Source organism: Lissotriton vulgaris, chromosome 1_1 (assembly GCF_964263255.1).
Source record: "Lissotriton vulgaris chromosome 1_1, aLisVul1.2, whole genome shotgun sequence".
In the NCBI taxonomy this organism is placed as follows: Eukaryota; Metazoa; Chordata; class Amphibia; order Caudata; family Salamandridae; genus Lissotriton; species Lissotriton vulgaris.
The window spans coordinates 1,044,303,095-1,044,321,332 of NC_141685.1; the positions used below are offsets into that span (position 1 = coordinate 1,044,303,095).

General features: G+C 44.2%; 1 protein-coding gene across 3 annotated transcripts; it reads left to right on the top strand.

The window, feature by feature from the left end:
• Positions 1-203: 203 nt before the first annotated feature.
• Positions 204-18,068, top strand: ELOF1 (elongation factor 1). 3 transcript variants are annotated; one of them, XM_086962557.1, is made up of 4 exons: positions 204-329; positions 532-656; positions 16,162-16,232; positions 16,798-18,068. In XM_086962557.1, the coding sequence occupies exons 2-4, from the start codon at positions 541-543 to the stop codon at positions 16,860-16,862; spliced, it is 252 nt and encodes an 83-aa protein (XP_086818683.1). In that variant the 5' UTR covers positions 204-329; positions 532-540; the 3' UTR covers positions 16,863-18,068. The 3 variants fall into 3 exon arrangements, with proteins under 3 accessions (XP_086818683.1, XP_086818701.1, XP_086818690.1); XM_086962575.1 differs by having other exon boundaries at positions 227-329; positions 535-656; XM_086962564.1 differs by having other exon boundaries at positions 259-360.
• Positions 18,069-18,238: the final 170 nt, after the last annotated feature.

Here is an 18,238-nt window from a genome sequence, read left to right on the forward strand (position 1 = left end):
TCCCGGGCACACACACAGCTACACCAGAGTACTTCGAATCGTTGACTATCTTTCTTCCTCTTCTGCATTGGTCCGCAGCCAATCACGTGTTAGTTAAGCGAACGACTTACAGGGCATTCTGAAATACTCTATCTACTCTGCTGCCCTTCAGCCAATCGGAGCTCAGAGACTAACCCAATCAGCGACCCGCCTTTCGGCCAATTGGAGAACTCGGCGAACAGTACGCGTGGTCTTTGGGTTGTTCGCTGTTTCCGTTTCCTGTCTCGCGCCGTGCGTAACGGAACGTGGACTTGTTGTCTTTGGAGACCTGGTGGCGGAGAAAATAACACGTGAGGCCGGGTCGTCGTGAAGCGAGAGAAAGTATTTTGTTTTGAGACAATGGGTGATGCGTTTGAGAGTGTGTGTAGAAACTGAGGTAGTAAAGCTTAAACGTGTTTTGAGGAGGGTTGCCTGAGAAGGGACTGTTGAGTTGGTGTGCCCAGTGTTGTGTGGGCGTGGCCTATTTGATTTATGTCAGGTTTTTTTTCTCAGTAGGTCAACATGGGTCGCCGTAAATCAAAACGAAAGCCCCCTCCCAAGAAGAAGATGACAGGGAATTTGGATACTCAGTTTACCTGTCCCTTCTGTAACCACGAGAAGTCGTGCGACGTAAAAATGTAAGAAGGTGGGAGTTCTTTTAAATGTAACCGGGCCAGTGAATGTTTCATGTGCAATCGCTGACTGCAGCCTATAGGGACTTGTTCACAGATGGGCAATGAGGAGCCTCTCCAAGAAAAGCTCTCTACATTTGACCCCCCCATTCTATGTAGGTTTGACTTGTGTTTTTAGGCAGGGTGGTGGGGCGAAAATGCATGTGCATTTTGGTGTTTTCAAATGTTTCTATGCAACGTCACAAATAGGCGTAATTTCCCATGTGTGAATTATTGTTTCGTCTAGCAGTGTAAGGTCGTCAACAGCACTTTCATGCCTACGGTTTCAAAAGTTGAATGCAATGCGTAAATGTGTAGTCTGTGCTGCGAGCTGCCCTCTACGGTTACATTCTAGGCTTTCTACTTTCGACAAGAAGATAGTACCTGCTACTTTTATTTCTTTTTTATTTCTTTAAGAAAGATATTCTTATTAAGTATAGTTATGTGTCAGTGTATGCAGTCTGGGCCTACGTTCAAGGGTGCAGTCTTTGCTGTGTAATATGCCATTCATAGCGTTTGTACGCAGCGTCCTGTTTACTTGTTTGTAGTAATGGTGCATGTGCTGCACAGAACGATATAGGGATACAGCCAGTGGGGCCTTACGGTAGTACTTTTGCATGCTGGGATATGTGGTTTTAATGTGCACATTAAAATAAGTGTGCAAGTCGCATGAAACTCCCGGACCCGCCGTTTGTGACCCATGGGGCTTGTTGTCAGCCATGCATGTATCATTTTCTACCCCTATGCTAACAGTTTGTCAAAATATTCTGGTGTCTTAAGTCAAAAATGTAGGCTTCTACTAACCTAACATGCTCATGGATTTAGTTACCAAAGCAACTTGAGCACACTCCACAACCATGTGACCCGTCGACTCGGACACCAAGGACGTAACGCTCAGGTTCTGTGCTTCAATTTCACAACCTATCGCGTTGTGGTAGCTTTAGTTTTAAGTCTCAAAAAAGTCCACCGTTGAATTTGGCAACGAATTGCAAGTGTTTGTGAAAGGAGAGGTCGGGCATAGAATATGGCGACTTTGGTAATTTTATAATTTAAGCGTTAAAGTTTTTGGCAAGAGGGGAGAACTTGAAAGTCAAATATGAACACATTGCAAAGAATCACATTCTCATTGTAAAAACCATAACGGTACAGTGATTTTATTTGCATACTGCTGTCACTCAAGAAGCCCATATCGCCTCATTACTTCCGCCACACGTGTATCTCTTCACTATTGTATCTCTATAGTCTCAGCAACTTCACTGGCCTATTTCTTTACAGTCAAGATACCTTCAGTGTGGCCACCATCCATGTATCTTATAACTCCTATTTCTCTACAGAAAGCTTCCCTCACCGAGTAGCTTGTGAGCTACTGTAGCTACCTGTGAGTAGTTCTCCTGTGTGCAGCCTAGTCACAGAGGCTTTGCGGAATCGGTGTATGTATACCAAAAATGTGACGCATGTGTTTGAGATGAAAATGGCTGTATTTTCAGAACTCAGCAGATATTTGTAGAAAATATTTGGCTTTCCCAGTTATTTTAAGCTAATATTTGCAGATCCATCAGGCGATGCTGAGATGTATTACTAGTACTGTTACCTTGGTTCCAAGGACACTGCAACGATGGCTGTTATGTATCACCATATAGATGCATTCGACATAGACTAAGCCTTTAAATTATTATTATTATTTTTTTTTTTGCTGACAACCTGCATAGTGAACTAAGGTGATCACTGCTCATAAGCTTGCACATGGTGGCCATAAATCTGGCCCTGATGCTGTTGCTATTACAACAGTAATAATAGCGGCTCAGGATGATTTTCTGTAAACCCAAGTACTTAGTACCGAAAAGCTTGGAGACTCCTGCTCTATAACCTCCATGTTTTCCTTCCATTCCTGAACAGACCCAGCATGTAGCCACTATCTTATTTAGCAAGAGTTTAAATGTCTCTTCACTGCCCAATATGTCTACCTACCCTGCATCACTTCACGGCCACATCTGTCTACAGCTCACGTGTGCAGTTAGTGAATGGGGGCACAGGAATAATGTGATGTGACCATGGTCAGATGGTTTTCTGAAGTAGGATTAGCAGAACTATATACTCCTAATGCTATAACTTAACTCCCCTATTATATTTTGGTGTTCATACCATGTGAGTAACGGCTGCCTGGCCCACTAATATTGCGTCCAGTGTTATTTTTTAGCGGCTTCCTTGCAGCTTTCAGATTAACTCAAAGTCTTGTGAAGGAAGGAAACACATGGATTCATTTGAAAAATGTTTAAAAGCGCGCCGTTTGGCCAATTGAAGAGGTAGGGATTAAAAAAACATGTTGGCAGGTTACACAGATTCGGATTAACCCGCCATTCACAACTCGGTGGCAGGATTATGGGCAACCCTTTCCCAGAATGACACCCTCAAAATTCTCTCCATGACTCCTTTACCAAGCAAACGCCTAGTAATGTCAGTGTGATAATGGAAACTCACTCTACATTCAGTCTCCTACTTTAGCTCCAGAGCATTTCTATTTAGCTTCAGAATTCCTGCGCAAATTATGAAGCATTTTCCCTAAAATGTTTTGTTGGGACAATTTCCAGGGCTTTAGGGTATTCAGACTGTCCGGTTGCTAAAGACTTCTTGGGGATATTCTGAAATTTGACCTAGGAATGCATTTTGCCCAATGCTTACTATTGGCTTTGTGGTTTGTAACTCACATTTGTTTGCTTTCTATTTGCTGTCTTTATTTTAGGCTGTTAAAAGCAAGCAAACAAAAAACATAATTTTCATCCTTACCATTTGTAGAAGTAAAAATCACTGTTAGACCTGGCATATTTTTTGCATGGTTTCCCCAGTCGTTTTGCCTCTGACCTCCTGATTTCACTGGGCGCTGCATTTTTTTTTCTGGTGTCTGGGCACTTTACTACTGCTGACTAGTGCTAAAGTGCAAGTGCTTTGTGTCTAAAAATGTTATAGTATTTGATTTTCCCATGATTGGCATACTTGATTTACTAGTAAGTTCCTAGTACTGTGCACCATGTGTGCCAACGGCCTGCAGCACTGATTGTGTCACTCACATGAGTAGCCCTGCAAACATGTCTCAGGCCTGCCTCTGCAGCGTCTGTGTGTGCAGTTTTGTACTGCCATTTCGACCTGCCAAGTGTACCCACTTGCGAGGCCCAACCCTTCCACATGTAAGGCACCCCTAAGGAGGGCCCAAGGTAGCCCCATGGGCAGGGGGCATTGTATTTAAAAGGTAGGGCATGTTCTATTGTGTTTTGTGTCCTTGTAGCAAAATGCTGCTGATTTTTGTTTTTCACTACAGTAAGACCTATCTCTCCCATAGGTTAGCATTGCCTTGTAACATCTTGCAAATGTATCGTCAATTGGGTGCTGATAGGAAATTGGAGTTTGGGATTTCTGGACTCAGTTTAAAAATGCATCTTTCAGTGAGGTTGGTCTTTAAATTGCTTGTTTGAAAATGCCACTTTTAGATCTGTACCACACACAGGGTTGGGCTCTTACATTCCATTCCGTTAGGCTGAGCCACCTAAAAATCCAACAACTGCATCAATGCCAAACCTGACTCCTTTAAAATCTATAATTAATCCAACACTACTATGTTCAATAAAAGCGGTCACTATTTAAACTTTTTGCAACATCTAACCAACACTTTCATTTTTGTTATTTTTTTTTAATCACTCTCAAAAAAATATATACAATTGATCAACAATAATGTTTTTATCCTTCCCACCAATAGAAAGGGAAACAGTGGATACAAACAAAAAAAGTAATACTCAATACAAAAAACATGAATACAGTACATTAATAGGGCCATTATTTTACAATGTGCAGAGCACAACCTTAAAGGGGAATGCATTTGAATACCCTTATAAAACAAATTTAGTTCAGCCGCTCACTAATTTTATGGACAATGAGCCTCTGCCTACACCTGACTTGTTTCACCAGGTAAGTATCTTTTACTACACCAATTGTTCATTCCTTGGAATTCAAAATCGCTCTATTTAAAAGAAAAATAAATCTATTGTGACAGTAGGCCCACAAAAATGGTCAGCTCATTTTGAACCCCCTATGTTATCCTTTGTGGGGTTCTCCGGACGTAGTACTGATATCCACTCTACAAAATAATAAACACAAAATTACACATTACTATTTAAAACACGCTAAGATGAGTCAACAATGACTCCCAAGAACTGTATACATTACCGTGATGACCGCAGATGGCAACTCAAAAGGATCCCTCCAAGCTCATCAATTCCACAAAATTCACCACTGTTAAAGCTCAATACTCACTAAAACAAGCATTTACAATGCAACGGTCTCGCCTTTGCCAAAGTCAAAGCTATTGGCATTGTAAATGACAAAATTGCTATTTCTGTGTTGGTTTTGAAAACAGATAAATAAATGGCATTGTCATTTACAATGTCAATAGCTTAATCTTGCAAATGTGAGACCTATTGCATTTGCGCACACCCCCACACAGGGCCCCGCACACGCCCACACAGGGAGGGCCCCGCCCCCCCCCCCCCCCACACAGGGAGGGCCCGCTCCCCCCCCCCCCCCCCCCCACACACACACACGGAGATCCCCCCCCACACACACGGAGAGCCCCCCCCACACACACGGAGAGCCCCCCACACACACACGGAGAGCCCCCCACACACACACGGAGAGCCCCCCCACACATGGAGAGCCTCCCATCCCTTACATGACCATAGTGTGACGGTCTGCGTGATTTCCAGCAGGCTTTCTTGTGTATTGCACATACACCCTCCACCACATACTATCAGATTCCATATTGAGGATCCAGTGAGGATCTTTCCAGTTGGGTCGGGACAAGTGGACCGAAAATACGCCCTTTCTGCTTCTTTTGACTTTCTCCACCAGTACTCATGCCGTGACAAAGTCTTAGTGCAAGATGAAACGCGTGCTGGCAAATTACGTGCTGGGAGATTTTATAAGAACAATTTTCCAATAACAAATTTGAGGAAATCACAAGAAGATTGACAAAGAATTTATTTTGAATCTTCTGTATCTTTGAATTTTTGAATGATGTCTGCTACACTTTGTCCCAATGTCCAATAGTAGGTTTATTGACCCCAAATGAATTATCACTTGGTTAGAACTTAAGAGAGACTAATAAGGTGTGCTTGGATAGCCTCAATCTTGTTTTTTCTGTTATATGGTTTTCACATTTTGTGGGTTCCTACAGCACTTCAGGGTAGTAGGTGCTTGAGGCAGATTTAGCACCCGAATCTTACATATATGTTGTGTCTCACACTATTTATATCACGCCCTACAAAGAGTACAAAACACAACTGTCATTGTTGAATTGTGCAGACATTTCCTTAGGGAACACTACTATCCAATTCTTACAGTTTCCTGGCCTACTTAGGGAAATTCATGTGCATTCATGAAAAACATAAATCGGCATTAATATAAGGACATATATCATGGGTGCATTTTCGTGACTTTAAGATTTGAGCCCCTTATTAAATTTGAGTTAAGCAAGACCTTCTGTTTTTATTAAAATGCTATCTCTTCCTATCTGTGAGCTGGCTTCATTGTGTGTGACCGCATTCTGCTCTTTTACAAAGTAGTTGTATTCAGTGCCAGGAATTTCTATAGCAATGTGGCCTTTATGAGACCAAATGCTAGCTGTCCAGTAAGAATGCGCTGGCAAACTGCACCACACCTACCTGATAATTCCAAGGTAGAGAAAGTACCATAGTGTAGGACAAGTGAGTAACCAGAAATTCCCCCCCCCCCCCCCCCAATTGATCCAAAGTTCTTATGACACAAAGCAAGTGAAAAAAAAGTCATTGGAATCCTCTCCAGAATAGCTCTTTTGTCTCTTCCATCTAAGCAACTATCCATTCATCCTTTCACACACTGATATGTAGCATTTCACCTTTACATTGACACCCATTCATTCTTTTATCCATTAGGCTTTCACCAGTCTGTTCGTCCATCTGTTCATCCGTCAGTCCATCCGCTCATCCATATCCAAACCTACCCATCCATATCCCAACCATCCATCCATCCTTTCGCTCATGCATACACCCCCCCCCATTTCACTCCATCTATGCACCCTTCCATTCACTCATCTATTCACTCTCCCTTTCTCTCATCCTTCCACCCACCCTTCGACCCATCAATCCATCCTTCCACTCATCCATCCATTTATCCTTTACGCTCATCCATCCTTTCGCTCTCTAATCCTTACACCCTGTAACCCATCCACTCATTCGCCCTTTCCTTCATCATAACATCATTTGTCCATCCACCATCCCAGTCACTCAACCATCGCGGTCAATCATCCATCCATTCAGCCAGCCACACTTCTACCCACATATCCATTCATCCGTTCAAATTAAGAGTCTTGGTCTGCTGAGCTGCAGACAGAAGAGGCCCATCAAGAGCTTCACCTCTACTGTAGCTGCTAAAGGCTATCCTGCCATCTCCAAGGCTATCCTGCCATCTCCAAAGCTATCGATCCAACCGATCCATCCTGCCTTCCTTTTACCCATCCTCCTTTTCACTCATCTATCCACCTACCCATCACTTCCTCCATTTATGCTCGTCCTTTCACCCATCCATCTTCCGTTTTGCTCGTATATCCATCCACCCTTTCACTAATCCCTCCATCCACCTTTACACTCAACTGTCCACCCACCCATCCATCCATCAACCCTTCCACCCACCCATCCCCCACCCACCCAGTCAGCCATCTATTCATCTACTCTCTCACCCATGAATCCACCCTTTCAATAAGCCGTCAATCCTTTCACTCTTCAATCTATCCATCACCCATCCCTTCATTCACCCTTGCACTTATCCTACCATTCTTTCACACATCCATCCTTACATTCATCCATGCGTCTATCCATTCACCCTTTCACTCCACTCATTCATCCATCTATCCATCCAGCCTTTCACTCATTCATCCATGGATTCACCCTTTCACTCAATGTATGCATATATCATCCACTCTTGCACGTATTCATCCATGCATCTATACATCCACCCTTTCACTTATTCATACATGCACCTATCCATCCACTCATTCATCCATGCACCTTTCCATCCAACCTTTTACGCATTCATTCGTTTATGGATCTAAACATCCACCCTTACACTCCATTCATTCATCCATCCAGCCTTTCACTCATTCATCTATGCATTTATCCATTCACCCTTTCACTCATTAATGTATGCATCTATCATCCACTCTTGCACGTATTCATCCATGCATCTGTACATCCACCCTTTCACTTATTCATACATGCATCTATCCATCCACCCTTTAACTCATTCATCCATGCATCTATTCATCTACCCTTTCACTCACTCACCCACCCACCCTTTCAAGTCCATTATGGGCCTTTGTCTGCGGACCTGCAGACTGAAGAGGGCCATTAAAAACTCCACTGCTGCTGTAGTTCCTACTGCAGTGTGTTCACAATGCCCCTGGTGCAGGCACAAAGTGAGATGAGAGGCCTAGTGCAAGGACAGAATTGGGGGTAGCCTTAGGCTTGCATGAAAGCCCATGGGGAAACTAATGAGCTTTAATGTAAGCCCTCGATGGCGTAAGATGAGTGTCCAAGGGTAGAGGGTCAGTGATGTCAGAAAGGGTGGTGGGGTGGGGTTAGCAGGTTCAGGCACCGGGTGTAACATAAGGTGTACAGGAAAGGCGAAGTGCAAAGGAGGGGGTGCATGAGAAGGGAAAGCAAAGTGAGTTGAAGATGAGCATGGATTTTGGAGCCCTATGAGGCCCAGGAGTGGAGCCGAGAATACAAGGCAGGGGTCATACAGTTCAAGTCAGAGCAAGAGGCAGATAAGGCAGCCTCTTACATGCCATTGCTGCGAGTGTACTGGAGCTGCAGCAGCTCTATGTTTGTCTCATGCTTGAAGAGGATGAAACATGGACATGGGGAGGGCCTGGAAGCCACACAAGCTTATGGAGCTGGCTCCAACTTTGAGCTCTGCTTTATCATTTTGTTCTGTTCTGGGGAAATTGCCAACAAACTGCTCAGAGCAACTTATTAACTGGCTGTGACCTACAGGGTTGAATAGCTGTGTATCAGATAACCATAACACTGTCTACTTGTCCTTTGGACAAAATACAAATTAAAACCTCTTGCCCTCCTAAGAAATCTAGATGTCTCGGGCGTCGGGAGATGGAAATTCCCCACCCCTGAATTTGGGTGTTCCCCCAACATTATGCCCTTGCGCCCTTCATGCCGATGGCTCCATCTTGGGCTCTGCCGAGTTTCTTGACGCTGATTCCATCCCAGGAGTGAAGGATGGACTACTCTCTGGTGCTGTTGGTATCTGGTACAGTGCTGTGTCGACTTCGTGCGTTGCCACCTGTCGCTCCTTAACTGCTTCCTTGATGCCGGCTCAGGTCACCGGCACCGCATCAGGCACAACTGACGCTGATTCCTAAGTTGCGATCAATGGGAAAGGCCCAGAGGCTTTTAGGAGAGGAGGAACTCCAGGAGCAAGTTGAAGGAGAGATTCTTGACACTATGGATGACTTTGAATAACTTCAGGAGGCCAGAGGGCTGCACACTTCACCAGAGTGGGAGCTCTCTTCTTCCCAGGCTCTAATATCTCAGGAGGTGGCCTCCTACCACTCGGTTATAAGGAAGGCTGCTGACCTTCTGGATCTACAGTCACCCACTGCGGAAGTCGGATCTAACATTCTTAATGAGGGTCTGCACTCCCCTTCATCAGTGGTGGAACCTTTTGCTTCTATTCAACAAAGCTTTGACTGAGTCAATTCTGGAGGCTTGGCCCAGCAGTCTCCAGAACTGTTGCAAGGCATTATAAGGCTGCACCTGGGGATCCAGCATTTTTATCTTATCCTTCACCGGAAAGCTTGGTGGTTCAAGTTTCATGTTCTTCTAAGCAGTCGACAGGTTCCTTCCCCTCCACCCCGGGGGATAGGGATTCCAAGAAACTAGAACAGTCTGCTGAGAAAGTGTTTTCATTAGCTAGCATGGCCTTAAAATCTACTAATGCTACATGCCTGTTAGGGTAGTATATCTATTCTTTGATGGACACAGAAAAAGAGGTAGATACTAAGCTGCCAGAAGATGTTTGGGATCACTTCATGGAGGTGCTGGTGGATATCCAAACGGCACCCCATCCGTTGAACTTGTCGGGTCTTGATACAGACTCAGTTACCAGGGTGATGGTCTCTTCGGTGGCAACCAGGAGGCACGACTGGTTGAGGGGAGCTGGATTCTCTCCAGACGTCTAAGCCATGTTGCTGGATCATCCTTCGATGGCTCCAGTCTCTTATGGACAAAAGCAGACTCGGCTCTACAATGTTTTAAGGATGGCAGGGATACTGCTAGATTCATAAGCTTGCACTCCAGACTAGGTGTGTTGGGAAGGCGGCTCAGTTTCGATGCCGCAACAAAACCCTCTGTAGAAATCCTACAAAGGGAAGAGGTTGTCTGCGATGGGGCGCCCTGCAGGAGGAGGGCCAACAAATCTCTTCCTCCTCATCCTGCCCCTCCACCCTGGTTCCGCAGGGATGCAGCTCTGGTCCCCACCCCCTGCCCATCTTGGAGTATGTTGGACCAGTAGGAGGTTGGTGTCCCATTTTCTACATAATTGGATCTGTTACATCAGATCTTTGGGTTTTAAATCTTGTAGAAAATGGGTACACCCTTCCTTTCCAGGAGTTTCACCTTCCTTTCCCTCTTCGACAGGGCTGGTGTACGGCGGACCATCTGTTGCTCCTACATAAGGAGGTTCTTTCATCGTTACAGAAGGGTGCAATAGAGGTGGTTCTGGAGCTGCAAAGCGGTCAGGGATGCCACTCCCAGTATTTCCTGATCCCCAAAAAGGTTAGTCAATTTGAGGCCGAACCTAGACCTCCGGATCTTGAATTTTTACCTCTGGCAAGAGCAGTTCAAGATGTTGACCATAGCTCAGGTTCTTCTGGCGGTACAGCTGGAAGGCTGGATGGTGTTAATCGATTTTACAGGATGCATATTTTCACATTCCCATCCCAAAGTCGCATCTGAAGTATCTGTTTTACGGTGGAATCTCAACACTACTACTTTGCGTTCCTTCTGTTCAGTCTTACACCTGCATCACGAGTCTTCACAAAGCTGATGGCGGTGTTAGCGGCACATCTCAGGAGGTCGGGGATTCCAGTTTTCCCTTATCTGGACTACTGACTACTCAAACCAAAGTCGCCAGAGATGGTGCTGCATCATATGCAAGTAACAACACAACTGTTGTTCGACTTGGGTTGTCAATAAATGTACCAAAATCTCCCCATGGTGCCCTCTCAACGCAACCTGTTCATATGGGCAGTACTGGACTCTACTGTGAATCATGCTTTCTTGCCTCCTTAGAGGATTTTAGACATCCAGGATATGATCACAATGTTTCAAGATGGAGCGGCTGTTATAGTCCTGAAGGTCTTCCGTCTGCTTGGTCTGTTAACTTCCTGCATACTTTTGGTCAACCATGCACGCTGGCACATGAGGGCACTTCAGTGGTGCCCCAGCAGGCAGTGATTTCAACACAACAGGGATCCTGGTGAGGTGATCAGAATCTCCAGAGACACTGCTGCAGATCTGTTATGGTGGAGTGTTTCTAGCAACCTGTCTCAAGGGAAGCCGTTAGAATTGTGGCCACCGGAGAAGGAGGTTGAAACAGATGCACCATTCTGGGGTGGGGCGCTCATCTGGGGGATCTGGAGGTCAAGGGTCTTTAGTCTCAAGAGGAGAAATTGTTTCACATCAATCTCCTGGAGCTGCAGGCTATATGTTTGTCTCTCAAAGCTTTTCTTCTCTCCCTTCGCGGTGAGTCAGTTTTGGTCCTGACTGACAACACTACTGTGATGTGGTACATCAACCTACTGGCAGGAGTAGGGTTGTATCTTCTCTGCAGAGAGGCTCTGTGACTCTGGTCCTGGGCTCAGGACCATCCGATTTGCGTGATTGCAAATAATCTGGCCGGGGTGCTAAATGTACGCGCGGACTGTCTGTCTGCAATACTCTGCTGATCACAGGTGGAATCTCCATCCGGAGGTAGGCCATCACATTTTCAGGATTTGGGGATTTCCTAGGATGGCCTGTTTGCCACTCACGAGAACGTGCACTGCCCTTCATTCTGCAGTCTCCAGTATCTGATGAGGAGCGCTGGGGGATGCGTTTCAGTTAGATTGGGGCTCACAGCTCTTTTACGCGTTCCCTCCTATACCCATGTTTCCTTGGGTTCTGAGGAAGATTTGCCAAGACTGGGCCCAAGTCTAATTGGTCACCCTGGATTGGTCAAGAAGGGTATGGTACACTGGCCACCTTCACCTCTCATGGCACTCTCGGTTCCGTCTCCCTCTTAGGGCAGCTCTCCAGTCGCAAACGTAGGGTCAGGTTCTAAACCTCCAGAACCTGCACCTTCATGCCTGGAGGTTGAACTGGTTAACCGGAGTTCTTTCTCTCTCCCGGATGTGGTGGATATTATTTTATCATCCAGAAGACACTCCACCAAATCTGTCTACTCCAGTAGGTGGGCCAGGTTTGTTAAATGGTGTGGAGAGTTGAATTGATCCTTTAAAGGCCCATTTGTCTGATATTTTTAGATTTTCTCTTTTTAGCAGAGTAGGGTTGTGCTGTAGGGACAGATAAGGGCTACCTGTTGGCCTTGTCATCCTTTCTTGGTTTGCCAGACCAGCCATCGTTGTTTGTCTCCCATCGTCATGACATTCATTAAGCGTCTCACTAATAGATTTCCTCCCATTCCTTTTGTAATGACTCATTGAGATTTAAATCTGGTTCTTACCTTCTTAATGGGGTCTCCTTTCGAGCCCCTACATAGTCGTCAGCTGAGACTACTCTTATTCAAAGTAATTTTGCTGGTTGCGATTACTTCGGCTAGGAGGTTAAGTGAGCTACAGGCTCTTAGTTCTAAGGCCCCTTTCACATCTAGTCATGCGGATAAGATGGTTCTCAGGACCAGAGCTACTTTCCTGCCTAAGGTGGTCACTCCCTTCCACCTCTGTTACTTTACCCACTTTCTATCCTCCACCTCACCCTTCTAGGGAGGAGAGAATTCATTACTTGGATCCTAAAAGGATGGTCAGTTTCTATTTGTGCAGCCTTTGGTTCTTTCCAATCAGCTGTTCATCGGTTATGTGGGAAAGATGAAGGGCATGTCTGTCCACAAGAGAACATTATCCAGGTGGATTATCCTGTGCATCAAGATCGGCTACACCTTGGCCAAGAAGGAGCCTCCGGAAGGTATTCAAGCTTATTCCACCAGAGCTAAATGTTCTTCAGCTTTGGCTAGGGGTGTACTGTTGTAGAAATCTGCAAGATGGCAACTTGGGCCTGCCTCCCACACTTTGCGAAGCATTACTGCTTAGACTCTCAAGTGAGGAGGTAGGTGGACTACCCTCTCCCCCTCACCCCCCCCCCCCCCCTCTTCCCGTAAGTCAGACTGCTTGGGGATTCAGTTCAAAAGGTGAGGAATCCACAGGCAGATGTATCTATCTGAAGGACAAGTTACTTTCCTTCGGTAAAGCTTTTTCTGGCGGATACAGTATCTGCCTGTGGATTCCTCACTGACCCACCTGCCTACTTATGCCAAAGTATTGAGTATGTCAGGCTTGTGATCATTGGCATTAGAGATATATTATGCTTGTTGCTAGAAAATATCTGTTTCGGATATTCCTATTGTCTTTCTTGTTTGAATTATAATCATATACTGTGTATATTTATACATATATTGTATACTTGTGAAATTTTGTCAGTTCCCCCGTTCGCCTCGAAGGTATGGAAAAAATGGGTGGAATTGACGTCTGCACACCGAGGTCGTCTAATGGCTCTGATGACACCTTGTGGAGTTGCGAGCAGAGCCGTACCCTTGTGATGTTGACATAGGAGAGCTATGAAAAAAGTTTCTGTGGAATGCTTAGCAGGGGGTAATTTCAAAATGTGAGGAATCCACAGGCAGATACTGTATCCATCAGAAAAATTGTTATAGAAAGTAAGTAACTTGTTTGTCTTTCCTGTGGCATATAGCCTGGTTACTGTGTTCTTCCATGAGTACTTTCTGTAAACAGGCCTTTAAGTTTTGATTTTATCTTGCCACATTTGCTGTGCATTCAAAGACCGAGATCAGATGTGAGGCTCTTCCGAGAAATCTGTGTTTACTTTTCTTTCTCTGACTTCAAAGGAAGAGGATTTCTGTAATAATCTAGGGTGTGATATGAAAGGCTTTTTTCTAGCACACAACAAAATGTAAATGTCTGCAAAGGAGCTGTGCAAATATTTCAGAATAAATCAAAATTGGGACAGCACAAATAAAGTACATTTTTGTAATTCTGGAGTGTGGTCTAAACAAATATTTTAATACAATAAAAACAAATCTGTGCACTAGTTGAAGCCATTTCCACACATCATTTATGTGCCATATAGTTTTCAGTAAAACGGTCTGTGCAAATGCAGTGGTCATTTCAATTAAAAATGTGTTTTTAATGGCAGTGCGCTTCCACTCTGCACTCCTAACTTGCTGAACACCGCCATTCAGGTGTACAACATTGTGAAAACACATTGGCAAAACAAATAGATCTTGCATAGGCAAGACCTATTGGCGTTTTAATGCTTGTTTATCACGATGTGCTTTGACGTGATTGAGTATAGGCTAACCAACTGTAACCCTGCTTGGTTAGCATTTACTCCCTAGTTACTTTAAACTTCAGACATTCATGTATTCATAACAAATAAAACTGGAGGAAAGAGTAAGGACCGAAAGTTCAGGACTGTCTGGTCAGCATTGAGCAGTCTGTTTAATCATACGAGCTAAGGAACATATTAGTCGTTATCTGTTAAGTGCATCCAGGAGACAGATTATTTTATGGGAATTCTGTCTTAGACACACAGAGTAAAAACGATTGTTTCCACTCTTATCTATGTACCCACACTGTGGGCACCAGCGCCGTTGTATCTGCTATGTCCCAGTTTACCTTATTTATCTCCTCACAAGGTAGAGTTGGGATGATCGATGATAGTCCCTCGGGGTGCTTGGGCGGGCAGGTGAGCAGCACGTCACGCTAGACAGACAAAAAGAAAGGAGGGCCACGTGGGTGGAATCCCAAATTAAAGTACAGGCTCAGGATGCTGCTGTGGGGATTAAGTCGGCGACATTTAGATTTGTCACATTCACTGGTGTCCTTGCTACAGATTTGAGCAGGCTCGTGAGGGCAGGTCAGAAAGTCACAGCAGGGCCGTAGTTGGTAGCACTTTGCTCCACAGACACAAATACAGTGTATATTGTGGTGAACTGCATTACAGACACCTGCTGGTGCGGTATCGGCCACTGGTGCCATGCCTGGGTGATAGGCTGTAGTTTGGGCGTGGTGGTATGAAGACTGCTGTGAAGGTCCCAGCCCTCCACCCTTTTTTAAGACTCCTTTATTTACTACATTCTGTTAGGACATATGAGCTGAGATAGCTTGCTCACATTTCAAGTGCCGTTTGCAGAAATAGGTGGTCTGTATTTGAGAGCTGCCGATCAAGTATGTTTTTTTTCCACTAGAAAGGGAAGCGCTGATGTTTAGGTCTCGCCTTAGCCAATGCACTTGCGCATTGCTCCGGTGAGATTATAGTAAGCGGAAAAGAACAGACTACCAAAACGGCTGCGTATCGCATACAGTTCATGGCATCCTTTTTATAAAAACAAAATCTCAATGTTTTCCTCCAATATCAACCTGCTTGTTCTATGCTTACTAATCAGATTGGCTTCGGATAGTTGAATGTTTTTTGTGTGCTATTTTTTAAAGTTTCCATTTTCTTTACGCTGTGCTCTATCGTACATTGAAGAATCTTTATGCTCTTATTAGCCACATGTTCATTCACTTTTGTGGGTTTTTTTGGGCTCCAACTGAGCATGTCAAACCTACTTGGCCAGTCTTGTTTCTTCATCAATGTGATGTGCCTTTTCCATTGTCTCAGTCTACCTTTATAAAGCTTTTAAATATTCCTTTGCATGTGTGGAGATCGGAGCTCTGCTTGGAAGCATCAAGTAACTCGCTGCCTTCAGGTCACTGTAAGATCTGCTTTTGTAATATCTTTAACCGTAGATTTAAAAATCTTCCTTTACTTTAAAGGTATCTCTCTCCACTTTGCGACCTTTGTAATGGCATTGAAGAAATATTGGCTGCTTTGATACGGAGCTTTTCAAATGCCTACTGATGTTGCTTGCTCAGAATGACTCCCTAGCCTGTAATTGGCTCGCCATGCATCCTGATAGATGTATATTTTTTCTGGTCAGTTGAGCGTTCAGATACATATATATTTTTTTTTACATTATTAGAAAACATGGATTCTCTTCGGAAAAACAACTTCACCATAGTCCATGTTCTTAATGGGACAACTGCAGCAATAACCTATCCATCTTTCATTTCCTCTTACCCATTTTTTCTTTCTTTCAGGGATCGAGCTCGAAATACAGGGGTAATTTCCTGTACTGTGTGTCTAGAAGAATTTCAAACTCCCATAACCTGTATCCTTTGTCAGGGTTGATGGAGGTGGGGGCACCTCAGCTAAGTGTGGTTAGTATGTTGGAATTATATATTGTGTTGTGTTTTTTCTTTGGTGCATTTGACTCATAAAATATATTTAGGGAGAATAAAGATACCCCAATGGTTTAGCGTTAAAAAGCATGAACTGTTTCTTCTTCCCAACCTAGAATTACAGGGACCTCGGTGCTGGCATTGCTGAGGGGGCAAGGGTCCAGGACAGTCAGTAGGGAGGGCTGTGCAAGTCTCTGGGCTGGAACAGGAGGTACTATTTTACTTCTGGAATGAGGTGCAATATAATATAGCTGACAAGTTCTGTGTTGGCATAGGCAGTTGCTTGTCTAAGATTGAAAGAACTTCAAGAGTGGAATAAGGCCCTGCCGGGCTATATTGATGTACTAGTCGTATTTGCGTTGTCTGCTCCTTTTACAAATGTCCTTTCCTCCTCTCTTCCTTCTGTCTATTTAACTGCTGCTCCTATTTCGGACACTGGCTTTGAGTTGCCGCCTCAAGTGATCACTTGTACTTTCCTTGACCTAAGACTGTCAGATCTCTCGGAAGCCGTGGATGTATACAGCGATTGGATAGATGCATGTGAAGCAGCCAATCAGTAGCATTGGTGCGGCGGCTCCCTGCAGATTTTGAGCTCTTTCCCCAAACTGTTGGCATCTCTTTACTGATTGTCGACAAGCGAATGACAAGTTTGAATGCTGCAACTCTTCATGTTTGAGTTGACTTTTATCAGGGAGTTTGATGAACATCCTTGTGCTCCTTGGTAGTTTTGTCAAATGCAGGGTACGAACAGAGTTCTAGCTGATGAGAGCAGTCGCATTAAAAACATTCCACTAGTGCTGAAAGACACAATTTTCACAAAGTAGTTGATTGTGTTCAGAAATTGTAAATAAAAAGTGTATTCTGTATTAGGTCAGCAGTAACACATACTAACACAGGATTACTGTCCAGCAGAATTTTAGATGTCTGTCCTGTCAATTGCAGACACACAACCCTTTGCCGGTCCCTGTTCTCTCACACCCACCAACCAAGCATTCTTAAGCATTCAGTTAATTTCTCTTGAGCCACCCACCCCCTCCAACAATTTCTGGATATGGAATTTTCTTGCCTCACTTGTAACTGTTAAACATGGCTTGTTCTTGTGTGTTAACTACACTAGTGTGGTAGGTTGTGATAAAGCAGTATCACATCTTGTTTACCAGTCTACTAAAACCCCCAAACCTCTTCTGTAGGTGACCGCTTCACAACAGTACCACTCTGAAAGGGATGTTTGTTGCCCATTTACAGTGGGGAGTTAAGGGATGTCCATTCTCTCCCTCTCCAAGTACGCCCCGGTGGGTTCAGCCCCATCACGGTTTCTGCCTGCGAGCAACCAACTAATTATTTGTTTAATGCCATGTACATTTTTTCCAGAATTTCCCCATGTAAGGAGAACTCTGTACGCCAAATATATATTTACAATTCCAAAACTATTGCTGGAACTTCAAAACCCCCTTGCATTACCACGGCACTGACTACAGTTTTTTTCTTTTTCATTTTTAACTCATTTAAACCCAAACTGATATGATCCTTCTTGGGTGGGAACAAATATTAATAATTATGCTATTGTTGGATACTTTTCCTCTGCTAAGGTCTTAATCCAGAATATGATTTGATTGAGGTGTATGGTATTTTTAAATACCACTGTGGTGGGAAACAAGAGGCTACAACTGTATTATGTTCAGGTTTTCTTCCAAGTTGGAACAGGCTGTTTAGTTTGGGTTGAAGTAAAGTTTGTGTGAACTGTTCATTAAACAACAGTAACATAGTTTTGTGTATCTCTGTATCACATTTTTTTCCTTCCTAAAGCCCTGAATGGTCTCCGCTTTAGTACCTGCAGTCGATGTTTGCTTGCAGGAGTATAATTTATTCCCCACTTGTTTTTGCTTTAACTTCGTTTGAAGTACTGGTTCAGTGAGTGAAACCTTGTGTGATGGGT

Excerpts from the sequence above, each read along its gene's own strand:
- ELOF1 (XM_086962557.1), top strand. The coding sequence starts at position 541 with ATGGGTCGCCGTAAATCAAAACGAAAGCCCCCTCCCAAGAAGAAGATG. Across the intron at positions 657-16,161 it reads AAGTCGTGCGACGTAAAAAT|GGATCGAGCTCGAAATACAG; the intron begins GTAAGAAGGTGG and ends TCTTTCTTTCAG. Across the intron at positions 16,233-16,797 it reads ATTTCAAACTCCCATAACCT|ATCTCTCGGAAGCCGTGGAT; the intron begins GTATCCTTTGTC and ends TAAGACTGTCAG.